We start from the raw sequence: 16,968 nt of genomic DNA on the forward strand, positions 1-16,968 counted from the left end.
GGCTCTGGCTGCGCGTAGCCACCGTGTTCCTCTTCCAAAAAGTGTAAGTTTGCAGTACGAAAATGCTGTATAACTTTTAACCATAGCATATGCGAATTACGCGAATAGACTATTCTATTTAATTACTTTCTCATATTGAGATTACTGCTAATTAAGTAATTTGATTTAATTTTAACAATTTTAAATTTAATTGTTGGTCCTTACAACCTTTTATCCATGAATGTGAGTTGAGACCATTGAATGGAAAGACAAACGAATATTTCTGAAGATGGCTGTTACATTAAGAATTAATTTTCTCCATTTAATAACTTTGAGAGATGTTTTACATATCTTTAATTTAATTTTTATCTGTGGTTCTAATCTCAAAACAAATAAATCAATGAAAATTGAAAACATTGATGTAATTGAAAGCTTTTTTTTTCCCTAGAATATCATGGATTCTATTTATGGGAATTTCTTTAGTTGCGTGTATATATTTAATCCAAGAAATTTGGATTAAATGGAATAGCTCACCGGTTCTGGTCACATTCTCTGGTAGCACTGTTCCAATTTATGATGTTCCATTCCCAGCTGTCACCATCTGCAGTGAACTTAAAGTCGACAACACCAAAATCAACCTCACAGGAATTGTGCAAAACTATGGAGAAGATCCCAAAGAGTAAGTACAATGTTATTTTCCGTGTACGTATAATATTCAATCGGGCAGATCAAGAACAGTCCAGGATATATATTTTATTATGGCAAGAAAATGGTATTTTATCGACAAAGTTCAACTCTTAATAACCTAAATTTATTGTTACAGGTTGCCCCTTTGATAGGTATGCTTCCTCGAAGAGATTTGTTTCGTAAAATTCAGGAAAGAATTGGGCCTAAGAGAACATCAGCGAACGAAAGCAAACGAATAGCCTATGATAACCACATCCCACTGAAATCCAAAGGAACTCTTTTGGATATTTCCATTATCTTTAAAGTTTCTACTCTGACAGAGACATCCTATTGAAATCCAAGGGAAATTTCGTGGATATTTCCATTATCTTTAAAGTTTCTACTGTGACAGACACATCCCATTGAAATCCAATGAGTGCTGTTGATATTTCCATTATCTTTACAGTTTCTACTGCGACAGACAGATCCTGTTGAAATCCAAGGGAAATCCCGTTGATAATTCCTATATCCATAAAGCTTCTACTGTGACAGGCACATTCCATTGAAATCTAAGGAGTGCTGGGGATATTTCCATTATCTTTAAAGTTCCTACTGTTACAGAGACATCCTATTGAAATCCAAGGGAAATTTCGTGGATATTTCCATTATCTTTAAAGTTTCTACTGTGACAGACACATCCTGTTGAAATCCAAGAAGTGCTGTGGATATTTCCATTATCTTTAAAGTTTCTACTGTTACAGAGACATCCTGTTGAAAACCAAGGGAAATATCGTGAATATTTCCATTATCTTTAAAGTTTCTACTGTTACAGAGACATCCTGTTGAAAGCCAAGGGAAATATCGTGAATATTTCCATTATCTTTAAAGTTTCCACTGTTACAGAGACATCCTGTTGAAAACCAAGGGAAATATCGTGAATATTTCCATTATCTTTAAAGTTTCTATTGTGACAGGCACATTGCATTGAAATACCGAGAAATCCCGTTGATATTTCCAATATCCTTAAAGTTTCTACTGTAACAGGCACATTCCACTGAAATCCAAGGGGTGCTGTGGATATTTTCATCATTCTTAAAGTTTCCACTACAAGCTGAATGTCATGGGGCAAGTATAATGTGTGGAATGTCGAGAAGACGTCAGGAATGTTAGAATACTACACCTTACTTTCAAGACATCTACTTGACTACAAGCTTACATGCTATTAGTTGTTTAGTAATACTTGAGGAATTGGACTTATTTTCAGTATTGATTTGCAATGTGGCGATATTTCTAAAGAAAACAACATTTAAATTCATCATTGCTAGAATTGTATAAGAAGCTTCCGCTCACACAGTTTAAATAGTAGCATAAATTTGCTCGTGGCATTCTGTCCACTTTCGGAACAACTTATCTGTTTGAAAAAGATCTCCAACATGAAGTATACAGAAAACAGTCACATATCCAAGTTAACTTATGAGCATTTGCTAACTTCCATAACTACCAATTGTTCCATAAGTTAGCCAGAGGACAATTCTTTTCATTCAAGAAAATTTTGCATTGTTCAGAGCTATGAAAATGGTGTTAGAACGTTTCCGTAGTTCAACTAGCGTACTGAACTGTAATGTGGTAAATCATTTTCTCCAATCTCTTCAATAAACTCGCGGAATTGACGACGATAGAGTGCTAATGTGATTTGATATAATTAACAACTGACATGACCAGCGCCGTAACTTAGACTTTTTTTTCTGGGGGCATGCACTTTTACGCGTATTTGGGCCTCCTAGAAAAAGTTGTTCTAATTCTTGGGCCCCCTCTTTCCAACTTTCTCTTACTCTTTATGGGCCCCCGAAGTCTGTTGGCCCTCCCGCACGGCAAGGTTTGCGGTGCCGTTAATTACACTCCTAGGCCCGTTCCATACATGACAAATTATTTAAGGGGACAATATTGACAAATCTCAAAGTCACACGAATAAATATTATTTCTAGGGCCCCTAATAGTAGCCATTTTTATTTACTGAAATGGACCCACGACTCATTTTTGTTTTATTTACCTTTTGTGTGCTGTTTAGTTTATGTAATGTAATGAACCTACTTGACGCTTCATTTATAATTTCATGTTCGTATCGAATATGGAGTAAGAAAATTTTATCTTAAAATGGGCCCCCTCGAATGGTGGTGAGCTTCCCTGGGAACAGTTGTTCCCCTGCCCCCCGCAAGTTACGGCCCTGGACATGACTGGCTTTAAAACTTCTGACGTATTCAAACATTTTCCACACAGACTGTTGATGGATGACGCAATGTGCGATTACTGGTTTTGAACCATCGTCATTTTCTACTGCCTTTGATACGGAAGCAACGACACCTTGGATTTTATCTACACAATTTTTTACCACTATCAGTAGTTACTCATTCATTTTTTTTATTGAACATTGTTTTTCTGAACTTGAACTCCATTAAAATTATCTTCTCCAGTAATCGTACCGTGAATATTATGAATGTCATGAAGTTCTTCATACACTTCATAATTTTTACCTATCTTTCGAATAAAAAGTAACACCTGAACAATATCTGAAACATATGTTGACTCATCCAGGGCCAAAGACAATTACTCTTAAGTGTCGACTTTTGTCAGAGAATTTTCTGCAATATTATTCAAATAACTATCGTTATAATTTAGGACAAACATTAAAAAATATAATTAATTCCTCCAACTAAACAAATATCACTTGCAACAAATGCATTTTCAGTCGTCTCGAGCTTATTTCTAGCGCTAACCTCCCTAACCTGCATCATTTGTTTAAAGACAAATTAGTATTTAAAATCTCTTCTCAGAGATCGGATAACGCAGACGTAAGTACAAATGGACGATTACATTATTTTGTAAAAAATATTATTTGATGTTCAGCTTGATAATGAACGTTCAAGTTAAACTTAAGTTAGTTCACATTTTTCAAAACGAGTTAGCTCATGGTGAAACTCACGAGGAACGAGCGTGCTCAAGTGAGCTAACTCAAATAAGCACGCTTACTTACAATTCTGCTTTCATTAATGAAGTTGATGATTTATGAAGCACTATTTTCTTAATTCTGTGATAAAATAGTATAATGTTTTATGTAACTCTTTTTCTAATCATGTGTGAACAAGTAAAATCCAAGTATGATTATGATGATTTTTATGTGGGTTATTAAATAAAATCAACGTTTTTATTGTTATTTTCGTAATGAATTTTCGTTATTAGATACTGAAATATGGAATGAATTTGGGTATACTTTAAATGTACAACAATGAAAATGACATTGTACTTTATTTTATGAAAATCTATTGTACTAGAATATTTGGAGTATGAGAATGTATTTGTGCATTCTAAAATGTCTGGTAGTATCAAATACAACCAATGTTAGGAAGCTTTTTATAGTGCTATAACAACACTAAGGCTATGGTTGTTCTTTGATTCTTATTTTTTAAAAAGATTTTTCTTTTCAGAATGCAGAAACTAAATCTTCTCTCGTGTTTTAATGCAAAAACCAAACTAGAACGTACTGTTTTCTCTACACTAAAATTTAAATATTCTTAATAGACCAAAATTTCTTAGACATTTTTTTTTCTTTTGAGTAATTGCATCTCACCCTGAGAGTGAATTGAAGTTTACTTTTTGCTTGCTAACAAGAGAACAAAATAAATCCGTTCATCAACATCACAATGTAATAATAATAATAATAATAATAATAATAATAATAATAATAATAATAATAATAATAATAATAATAATAATAATAATAATAATAATAATATTCAATTTTGTATAATAAAAGAAAGCAGTGAGTTACTAGATGGAAGATTCATGGTCAAAGCATTTTTCTAACTTGTCTTCATGAACATAGAAAAAGAGGCCCTTTTTACATGTTCGCGGGGAGGTGGGGCATGCATTCTTAGTTCAGTGTTCGTAGTTTGAGAAAAATTTCATAGATAAATTTAGCAAAGAGGGAAAAAAGGAATTTTTCGTTAAAACATCAAAATCCAGAGAAATTCTTGCGCTGACCAAATGACCAATGTAAATGCTTATTTTTTTTTGTTTGTTTGTTCTTCAGAAATAAACCAATACAATAGCAATAATGTTTTTGTTTGTATGTTCAAAGTAGCATAATTTGCACTTAGACCCTATTCTTGCTGGGTCATATTTGTTTGTTTTTTAAAAAAGTAGAAGAGAAAAACTATGAATAAAATAAATGTGGTTGGTAGGTCCTTTAATATAGCTAAATTATTTTTAAACATTTCTGTCATAGGTATTGGACACTCAACGGATTATGGGAAATTTGATAAGAAAAGGGAAAATTTTGTGTCAGTCAAGGGAAAATTTCTTAAGGAAACCTACATACGCTAGAGCCTGTCTATTCCACCTGTGCCCTCGGGAAGTATGCGAACTATACTTCGGCCCCACCCCGCCGCCCTCTGGCGGATGAAATCCGCCCTTTTCTTAGGGAAAAGAAGTGAATGACCTCAGCTGTGTTGCCAATTTGTCATTCAGTTGCTTGACCTTGACGAGTGAAGGTCGTAGGCTACTTAAGAATGGCTAACAAGACAGAGGACAGCGAAGTTCGTGAAATATTTATTGTGGCAACGATTCCGCAACAAACAATTGAAAGATCTGGGCCGCAGCAACTTGTACTCTTTCGAGGGAGGTACGGGAAATCACATATTGACAGCAGCATCAGAAGGGGCACAGTTCAAATAGGAAGGCTCTACCTTAGTTACGCTACTGAGCAAAGTTCGTAGTTTGAAGGAAATTTCCGTAATCTAGGAAAATTTCGTAGGTAGAGGGAAAAAGGGAATTTTCTATAAAACGTGGAAATCCAAGGAAATTCTAGTGCTTATTGATTGACCAATATAAATGCCTAAATCTTTCTTTGTTCTTCAGAAAGAAACCTATATAATAATAGCAATAGTTTGTGTGTCATTATTTGCTACAACTTGCAGTCATTCTTGACTGATTATATTTGTATTTTTTGTGAAAAAATTCAAGAGAAAGATGAAAAAGTAGAAGCAAAAAGTAAATGAATAAAACAAATGTGGTTGGCATTTACTTTATTATAGCTAAAGTAATCTTTTCACATACCTTCTGTCCAAGGGCGCCCATCAAGGAGGGGGGGCAAAGTGGGGCGCTTGTCCCGCTTTAGAGGAAATTGTGCTTCGGAAGATCGAAAACCCAATAGATATTTTAGAATAGTTACCGCAAAATTTGAGACTACATTTGAAATATCGCTTATATTTGCCACCCTCCTTGGAAATCACGACATGGGCGCCCTTGGTCCTGTCATAGGAATTGGATTCTCAACGATCTAAGGGAAATTTAATAGGAAAAGGGAAAAAATTTTATCAGTAGACGGAATTTTTCTTGAGGAAACTTACGAACACTACTACTGTATAATAGGTGAGTATAGCAGTAAACAATTCTTTCCCGTAACCGATAAAGCAATCAACTTCAAAAAAAACATACATTAATCACTACCCGACATCATGTTTAATTGCCACGTTGTATAGAAGAAAAAGATATTGGGGGTTGAAATAGTCTATCGTAACTCTGTAATTATTCATTATTCTCTTTTATTTATTAAAATGTAAAGTATATTTCTCCCTTTTTTTTAAAGGATGGAGATCTATGAAAACTTTACGTTAATTTGCAAGGGTAGTGGCGGAATGATGGGTTATCAGGAGTTGGATGAAAGTACGATCGATCAATTGATAAAGGTATGTATAAAACAAAGATGCCCGCAATGGGGTCGTGACGCAAGATACGTCATTGAAATTTAAGGATTATAAGATAAAATTAATTGAACCCATTAAGACACTACACAGATCGTATGAAAGACATATATATATGATTCAATAAGAACGTGCCATGCCTATATCGCAGCTAATACTGCACGTAGAGCCTTCAAACATAAAGTTGCGTTACCAAATCGTATGTGTAGAATGTAATAAAAATAATAGCGAGACCAGTGGCGTCTCCTGAATACCTCCAACGGGGGGCAACTTCAAAATTTGAAATGGAAAGTGGTATAACTGTTGGAATTGTTCGAAAGGATATTAAATTTCATGCAACTTTTAGAGGACAAACTTTGTCATATCCTTTCCCATTTAACCGCTAGAGGCGTTGTTGCAGACTTGTATCTGACTACCTGTAGCAGGCCTTTATCTTAGCTAATAATGCACATAGAGCCGTAAAACAAACAATTGAACTACCAAATTGTATGTGTAGAATGCAATAAAAATAGTAGCAACACCAGTGGCGTATCGTGAATCTCTCCAACGGGGATCATCTGCAAAATTTGACATGGAAACAGGGGTTGGTTGCACTTCCATTGAAACAAGCGCGCAATGGGAGAAACGTCGAGAGGAAACACGTTGGCATATTTCTTGCTCGTTGGCAGCAACATGGTCGCATTACTAGGTGAAAGTCAGATGGTTCGAGGGTGTTTCCTCTCGGCGTTTCTCCCATTATACGCTTGTTTCAATGGAGGCACAACCAAGCCCTGTTTCCATGTCAAAATTTGCAGATGATCCCCGTTGGAGATATTCACGATACGCCACTGGTCTCGCTACTATTTTTTTTTTTTTTTTTTTTTTTGCATTCTACACATACGATTTGGTAATGCAATTTTTTGTTTGAAGGCTCTACGTGCAGTATTAGCTGCGATATAGGCCTGGTACGTTCTTATTGAATCACCCAGAATATATAGAACCCAACATAGCAACATTTGGGAGGTGACTCCTGACACAAAAATAAGACAAAAAGTATAGACCAACTTGGGTGCAGAAATTCGCCATTTCGAAATTATAGGCTGTTGAAAACATGAGAAAAATAAACTTTAAAGGTATTATGAGACCTACCTTAGTCGGGTCAAGACTTCACTTAGGAACTAGTATGTGCTCTATCCAAATGTCTATGTTTCAGAATTTTGTGGTATTTCCGCAACAATTTTTACAGAGGTAGTTGTTGAGTACTTCAAATTACATGCTCGTAGTTAAATTCTCTCTATAAAAATTATTGTGTGAGTACCGATGGATTCTGAAATATGTATTTTTGAATAGCGCACATACTAGTTTCTAAGTGAAATCTTGAGCCGGCTACGGTGGGTCCCATAGTATTGGAACTATGGACCTTAAAAGTTCTTATTATTATTATTATTATTATTATTATTATTATTATTATTATTATTATTATTATTATTATTATTGGCAGCCTGTAACTCCGAAATGACGGATTTCTGCATCCAGGTTGGTCTATACTTTTTGTCTTATCTTCGTGTCAGGAATTAGAGCCCAAACGTTGTCGGTGTTGTTTTGAAAGACCCTATATATATATATATATATATATATATATATATATATATATATATATATATATATATATATATATATATATATATATATATATATATGTGTGTGTGTGTGTGTGTGTAAATTTAGGCTGTTTGAATAACAGAATTTTCGAAAGCGAGGTACTATTTTTCTGGAGAAACATGTCAGGTGAATTTACGGAAGGCGATGTCGTGAACCGGGCAGGGTGGGCACCTTTATAAATAGCAATATTGCAATCTAAGCTATGGTTGTAGTTGATATTTGTGTGTGATTCATAGTTGGTAGAATGTCGGCATGGCTCTGAAATATAAAAATAAATACGGTTAGAATAAATTACTGCAAATTATGGATATAGAATACAAAATGGCATTAATAACTATCAAGAATTGCATTAAAAGAGGTCGTTAAGCAAATATGAATAGAAGCAAGGTATACGTACCAATTGTTACAGAAAATACTGTATTATTAAGTTATAATGAATCGCTGATTTGAGAAACGTCATAAGTTAGTCATATGCCGAAAATGAGCTTACATGCAGGTTTGATTCTTGAAGGGTAGCTACACCACTATTGGGTTGTGATATGTCAGAAGTCAGGCTAATAGTTCATTCGATATCGGAATGTCTTTATAGATAGAGTCAAATGATGGACCGGGTGACTTTTTCCCTTCACCAAGCTTTGTTACAAATATAATAAATACAAGTGTCTCTAATTCAATGTCTCTTCCTCAATTACCAAGTGAAGAAATATTAAATGGTTTGCCGGGTGCCCCTTCCACTCATGGCAGTTTCCAGAACACTTTGGCAGGTTGTAGATTAGATTTGGATTATATATTTAAGATGGGATTCCTAGTCCAGTGCGACATAGGGTAAGGAAGAGGTACTCCTAGTCCACAGCGACATAGGAAGGTAAAGGTTATGCGATCAGTTGGTCGACTGATGCTGGGTCCCTCGGTGGTCCGCCTTTTATCTGTCCTCTTCGGGTCCTTCCGTGAGGTCCGTCTTCTTTCGGCGTTCCTCGGAGTTTTTCGTGTCGGCTTCTGGTCTGCTATGCTGTTTGCAAACAATAGCACGTGTTGTGTTGAGTTGACATGTGCTCTTGTCATGATGTAGGGATCCTTGCAATATCGAGCTGCAACAAGTGTCCCTGAGTTGAAAAACGTCACAAACCAATGACTTAAGGGATTATTGACATTATTGGCTTATAACGTTTCTCAAATCAGCGATTCATTGTATAGGAGGGCCGTCCAGAAGGTAAAGAACAGTTGCGATGCGCCGATTCCCCACCACTGCGATCGCATGCGCTGCAGTTAGCTCCTTCCTTCATTTCAATATGAACCGAGTCCCAATGCTGTGCGGTCACACTATTTGTTTTTGCAGCGATTCAAATGGCGGCGCTAATCGAAAATCCCGCCAAATGTGAAGTACGCAGTGTCATTCGTTTTCTGAACACGCAAAAAGTTAAGCCTATTGAAATTTATAGGCAAATAAAGAATGTTTATGGTGATAGTGCCATGAACGAGTCATTAGTGAGGAAATGGTGCATTATGTTTAATCAAGGAAGGACCAGCGTGCATGGTGAAGATCGGAGTGAGAGGTTATCACTTGTTACGGAAGAACTGAAGGAAAAAGTCGAAAAAAAAAAAAAACAATCAGGAAAACAAACGTTTCACTTTGAGCACGTTACACGAATCTTTTTGAGTGGAAAACAGTTCGCAAACGATGAAGAACTCAAGCAAGCAGTGACAGTGTGGTTTAAATCTTTGGCGGTAGATGAGTATTAAATCGGCATTGAAAAACTGGTCACATGTTATAGCAAGTGTCTTGGCAACTGTGGCGATTACATAGAAAACTAGATAAGATTCTGTGGCTTTGTAAATAAAGTTTCGTGCTGATATCTTTTGTTTTTATTTAACTATGCCAAAAGGTTCTTTACTTTAAGGACGACCCTCGTTGATAATGGGTTACTGAATTAATTAAGATAATAATACAATGATTGAAATATTACTTAATGATGTGAGATAAAGTATCATATATTACAAACTAATCGTAGCTACGCTATTATTACTTCTACTCTACTTAACCTAGTATCTAGCACATAAATACTTACATAAGAAACAAGGAGAAGGGATAAGGAAATTGGATAATAGCATACTTATCTGAAAATAATGGTGGTGTATTATTATTGTCTTACTCATGCAGATAAAAAAAAAAAAAAGATGTGCTGTACTTACCCGTAACATCCGCAAATCTAGGAGAACGTTAATATCCAAGGAACTCTAACACACCTGAAAGAAAAAAGTAAAACGGGATTAATATGTATTTCGGTAAATTCTGCTATTTTATTCTATTATGACAGAAATATGTAAAGTAATACCTACCTATCTTTCCTGAGCCGCAATGAACCGAGATGAAGAAATTGCCCCCGATCGAACCTAGGGCTTCTAGTTGATACGTAGGCACCTTACCGACTGCGCGATTTAGATGATGCGCTTAGTGGATTTAAATTAAAAATAAGGAATTAAATATTATTTCAAACTCACAAGAAATTAGAGGGTAAACTATTAATAATATTGTATATACAGTGATAGATCCAGGATATGATAAAGGGAGGGGCTAAACCAGTGGCGTCGGAAGTATTTTTCAGCTGGGGGGGCAAACTGCTGTCTTGAAAATAGACACGGGAATGTAACATAGTTAAGATAATACGAATATGTGTTTGTAATGTAACAATAATTTGATTTGATTGGTTAATAATAATAATAATAATAATAATAATAATAATAATAATAATAATAATTAATAATAATAATAATAATAATATAATAATAAAGCTGTAAACAGTTTCGTGAGAGTGAAATTTCCATCTATTAGAGGCATCTTAGTTTACATCTTTAGATTAATTAATCCCGTGTCAGTTTTGTGCTGGATTTTGGTCTGGTGCAGAAATTTTCAACCACTGAAATCAGAATTAAAAACATATAAAATTATAAAATTTGTACTGCTCACAATGACTGTTTGTAAGTACAAATTTTACCATTTTATATATTGATACATATTTTTAACTGTATTGGATATGGTCACACGGACACTCTTAAAGAATCTTAAAGCTATTTAAATCACTTGGAAATGAGGAAATTAAAATTATATTTTTAAAAATCCAGTACTGGTGTTGCAGTACACTTAATATTAGAAATTGCTATTTAGAACTACAAACTTTGTAGCACTTTGTAGTAGAAAGTAACTTGTACATTATAAAACAGTCTACATAATTAAGTAAAAAAATAAGAAAATATATTTTTTTTCTACCTACTTGACCGTACCAGAAATGGAAAAATGGAATTTTCACTAAAGACTTCATAAAATTTATATAGAAAATTCAATTACACTAATTATCCAGAGTTATTTGTATTTTTACTACACTTACTTCAGTATATCCAGCTTATTACATTCACCTCTCTTCCTAATCTTATTATATTCACTTCACTTCACACGAATAAAGTACGACACAATTAATAAGAAATAATTCAAATTTATATTGAATTTAAGTGTTATTTTGTAATTTAAATAATTGGTTATAATACGCATATTTTCATTTACGTAATTCTACATTTATTTCTTTTCAAAATTGACCAATAGTATCTTTTCTTTCGCTTGTCTTTGATATGAATTCTCTTGCAATGGTGTTTAAGTCTGGTCGCTACACATATGCAACAACAGCAGATGAGCCAATCTTTCCTGCGTCATGGACATCCTCAAATATGTGTTTAGATGACGCAAATAGCTGAATGATATTTCGCAAATGTTCAAGAAGGTGTCATGGTGAGAAAGAAAGTCCCTAGACGAACAACTTGGACGAGAAGGCTGCGAACAGTTGTGGTTTCAGCACTAATAGTTTTTAATATTCTGATGGTCGTCAGCGACTCAGTCGTCATCAAAGTAGGTGGAAGCAGCCTGAGCTGAGATCATAATCTATCCTGGTTAAAATCCGACGAGTGAACTCCGAATTCCTGCTTCAAATATTCTCTTGAGAGAGGCCCACCAGCACATATAGCTCATTCAGAAAGTATCTTCTAGAGTTTTATGAGTTGTTTGAGGCCTGGCTGATTGAAACGACGCTGCACTTCATTCTACAAATAGTCAATGATTTCGAAGTACATTTTTGGAAAATCTGATGCAGGTTCTGGGTAGCTGCTATAGAAGGATTATCAGTCTCCTCCAAACTAATTGGTGTTCTCTTTGATCTTGATGAAGTGGGCAATTTTAAATATAGTCTGTCTTCATTTTCCTTTGCTTCCTTATAGATGTTTTCAAATGCACTGTCCGTTCGTAGGTTTCTCAGTGTCCTATAGATAGAATCGCTGCTGCTCTTTTAGATCCAGAAGCAGAAGTTTCAGAATTTTGAAGCACTTTCGCCAGGTGTCCGCAAGGTACAAAAGCACGTATACTATCAGAAAAAATATCATTCCGAACGTGTTCATTCTTTTCAAATATCCTTTCAGAATTACTTTCTGATCGTCATTTTGACCACTTGTATTGCTGATGATTCTTTTCCAACGTAATTTGAATTCGTTTGTAGTAGATTGAAATCTGATTAGAGATTTTCGCCTAACATACCAGCGAGTAGGACAAAGAGGTAGCAAATATTTAGGATTACTTTCGTTGATAGTTTTACAGGGTTCAAGAACAATGTCAGCTGCATGATTATTGCAATGAATGTATACAGCTTTCGGATGTTGAGTCGAAGTTATCCTCTGCACACCATTCACTCGTCCTGACATAATAGCTGCACCATCATGATACTGTTCGCGTATGTTTTCTGCATTCAGGGTAGGTTTCGTTAGAATATCTTTGATCGTGAATTCTATTTCCGATTTTGTGCCATATGGGGTGATCATTTCCATAAATATTTTATTGGGTTTGATGAATCAGAGTCAATACAGCGCACACAGAGACAACTTCTTTCTTTGACATATCAGTCGTGAAGTCGGCTATGATTGCATAAAGTGGAGACTCTTTAACTTCTGCTACCAAGTCTCTCTATATTGCATGTCCCAAAATCTTTAAAATTTCATTCTTTCAATCAGCACTAAGCCAGTTATCCAGTCGATTAATCCATTGGCTGAGAACAGGCACATCCATTTTTCTTTCATCCAGGAGTGACATGAAATTACCCGTACTATGCAAATGTCCACTGATTGCTTGACCACTGCAAGCTAAATATCTAACACTACTAGTTATTATAAGCAGTGACTGTCTTCCTTATTCTTGTTTACAAACTTGGTCTGAAAGGAGAGCTGAAACAGGTGTTCTGTTTCTGCACTCATATCTTAACCCTTTCACTACCACTGGGACACGATACATTCTCAGAGGATCCCTGGTAATTTACCACATTTTATTGCTATGAATCGATGTTCCACTGGTAAAGAGAAGCCTGCTAATGGTTCACAGAATTCTTATTAACATTATCCAATAGACAGTAGTGGAAGTGAACGTAAACAATGAAAGTGATAATGGAACAGATGAAAGTGAGGAACAATGTGCTACTGATAAAGCAGTGGTTGCATGTACTGTAATTTGGAAAAGGATGCCGAGATATAAAATATTTGTAATCATAAATACGACCCAATTGTTTTTCTGACAATATACGTTTCATAATTGAAAATACAAGATGATCATTCATGTCAATACCACTGGAACATATAGGTCCCACGTTAAAATAACAGAGGGATACATAATGTCCCACCCTTCCCACGTCGAAAAACGAAACGGTGGAAAATGTTTTTTATATATATTTATACCTTTGAAAACTACTTAAAATAGCCATATATTAATGTTTCTCACTCCGAAAAAAATGGTAGTGAATGGATTAAACGAACGGAACGACAATCGAGTTCACATTTTTCATATGCTCTGAATTATTAATCCTACCTTATACATTTTCCTCCTCACTATAAAACTTACTGCACTCTGCATATTGTTTGTAAGAACATTAATTTAACTTTATGGAAAATGTATTTAGGCCCTAAATGTCCTGTTACTCATTTAAACTGTTATATTTTTCAAACTTTAAAATCTAGCTCGGCGACTCGTTTTATATTGCTGACTTACGATTACTTAAACAACAATTTAAAAAGAATTTACAGTGTTTTGAGAATGTACATCAATGGAAATAAAGATAATTTTAAATTCTTTTTCCTAACTCTTTCTGTCTAACATAGGGGCAGAAAAAGCGCCCGGTCCCTTGTTTCAAAGAGAAAGATGAATCTGAAATAGAGATTTTTTCACATTACTATAAAAAGCAAAATTTAGTTAATATAATCAGTGTTGTGTGATGTTTTTATAGTCTGAAAGTGAGGGGGCAAAACGAGTATCTTGCCCCCTTTGAAAATTTCAGGAGGGGCAACCGCCCCCTTGCCCCCCCCGGTTCCGGCGCCCCTGGGCTAAACCATAGTTTATCGCTTTATCCGGTGTAAAGCACGATTGAAACCCATTTTATCCAGTGTATACCTGATCGTCAAGGGGGGGCTATAGACCCTATAGCCCCCCTTGGATCCGCCACTGTATTTGCAATCAATCATCATATCATTGAATATTTTGCGGAGGCCCAGAGCTCTGCGATGTAAAGTTCTCGAACTGCTGTTTATAATCTATATTTACAATAATGTAATGTTTAAAGATTTATTTGAGGTTAGTGTTCTCGATTCGTTCTGCATATTATAAGACGGAGATTGAATTTTGAACGCACAATACAGTTTCTAGCTGTAAATTCAAATTTTATCTGAATACTTCATTACATGGAATTAGAGCTGTTACTGAACTATTATGTCGACTATCTCTTTTCAATAATTGTTTCATTCAAATACTTTTAGCCGTTTTCAAGCTACAAAACTTCAAAATTGGATGAAGATTTTAGAGCAGAGACGATACGTTCACGCAACTGGTGTCACCGGAGGTAACACTAAAAAATATCGAAGTTTATAACTAAATTTTAAACGAATATTAATAACGACAGCATTTTTGTTTGCTCTTGCTGACGTGTGAGTCAATGCAGAACGTTGTTATCGGTGAGGAGAATTGTGACAACAAACCCTGTCGTACCATGGCTCTGCCGCAGGTCAAAACAATGCCTACTCAGAGGTCAATTTACCGCTCAGCTGGACGATGAAATTTCAACTAGTTTTGAATGTGCAACGCCAGGGTTCGTACTTTCTTTTGCGCATGTAGGGATGCGCACGAGACGAGTTGAGACAGGATTTTCCTGACAAAATTCGAGTCGAGACACGGCTCTTCCAATAGAGAAATATACATTTTTCGAGTCAAGACGTCACTTTTACAGAACATTTTCGAGACAAGACAGCCACAAATCTTGTCTCGTGCGCATCCCCGCTTGTTAACTTTAACTATCTGCTGTGGCAGATAGAATCGTTTGGCACGGTGTATTGTTTTTGCTTCTGCTAGGAATACTAAATAACACTCAATGACAGTAATAGAGAAAAGAATCGACCACTGGAACTACAATACAAGTAGTCTAAAGTGCAGAGGCAAGTCTGCACGTAGTTAGTAATTTATGGTTCTTAGTATTTTGCTTCGGCAAACAATAAATTATTCTCTGTGAGTGATGATCGGTAACACCTTTATCATGCCACTCTACTGCTTTAGAGACACCCTATATATATATATATATATATATATATATATATATATATATATATATATATATATATATATATATATATATATCATTGTTAATAACTTTATGTGCTTTATTCCAGGCGGGACCTGCTTGTCATGATATTATTAAAAGGTGCTCATGGCAACTTACAGAAGAAGATGAATGCGATGAGGTTGTATTCCCACTGTTAACAGAAGAGGGTCTATGCTGTTCGTTCAACATGTTACGACCTGATGATATGTATACGGATACTAGGTTAGTTAACTTATGTTTTCTCCAACTGCAAGTAGTTTTATTATTTTTCTCAATCACTTGATAGAAACCACTCACTCGTAGCATAGCTTATGATAAGGAACCTAGATTTTTAAATTTAATCCCCCCGCCACCAAAAAATCAATTGTTTCTCCTAAAACACTCCTTTGTTTTAAGCAAACCTACTACAAACGCAGAGCCAACTGTTCACACCTAAAATTTAAGAAAAGGTTCGCTTCTTAGAAATTGTCAAAATACGAGGAAAAGTCAAAAAGTAAAGCGACTTGCAACTTCTCGCATTAGGGTAGGGACATGCCGAAGATACCTCGCGATCGAGGTCGAGTTTTAAGTCGCGGTCGCACCCTCGATACTGACACAAACACATGGATTCAAATGGGTAAGCGCATGCCAAAGATGTACGCTACATCGCGACCGCGAGGGTGAACTAGTGGTCGCGATGATGAACAATTGAGTTTGTTTTTACATCGATGTTCAGCGGAAGCTTTGCAGTGGCTCGTGTTCTCATTGGCTCTCCCTGAACCGCTGCACGGAATTGAATAGAATTTCGTCTGCAGAGGATTGTGTGTGTCTATACTCGAGAGGTTTTGCTGCACTATTATATTTGATTATGCAAGACATATTAATAGAACTAATGAGGATTGTTCCCCCAGCAATATGGAATAAGAAACACAAACAACATCATAATAGGCACGTTTTAAATAGAGAATGGAAGAAAATAGCAACTGAAATGGGAATGTCAGGTAAGTTATTTATTTGAGAATTATACTGTAGCTTATTATTATATAAGGCAGTAGCGGCCACAGGGAAGGGGGCTCTCGGGCTGAAGTCCATAAATCGTAGAATTTTTAAAGAAAAAAGAAGCTACTGTTAATCATATCTATGCTTAAAAACTCCAAGCCCCCCAACCTAATAAAAAAAGGTTTCTTCTAAATTCATTATTGATATAAAGTAGGCACGTATCCATAGGGAGGAAACGTCGAATAATGGAATTGTAGTGCCAACACTTCATTGGCTGCAGT

At 35.5% G+C, this 16,968-nt stretch overlaps 1 protein-coding gene across 1 annotated transcript in view; it reads left to right on the plus strand.

The window, feature by feature from the left end:
• LOC145665512 (pickpocket protein 28-like) overlaps positions 1-16,968 on the plus strand; it is a 42,714-nt gene that overhangs the window by 12,298 nt on the left and 13,448 nt on the right. The window contains exons 3-5 of the mRNA XM_081732818.1: positions 428-658; positions 6,290-6,389; positions 15,777-15,931. Coding sequence (XP_081588944.1) covers positions 428-658; positions 6,290-6,389; positions 15,777-15,931 — 486 coding nt within the window. The remainder of the gene's footprint in view (positions 1-427; positions 659-6,289; positions 6,390-15,776; positions 15,932-16,968) is intronic.

The sequence above is a fragment of the Thermobia domestica genome, chromosome 11 (genome assembly GCF_964235325.1).
Source record: "Thermobia domestica chromosome 11, izTheDome1.hap1.1, whole genome shotgun sequence".
NCBI lineage: Eukaryota > Metazoa > Arthropoda > Insecta > Zygentoma > Lepismatidae > Thermobia > Thermobia domestica.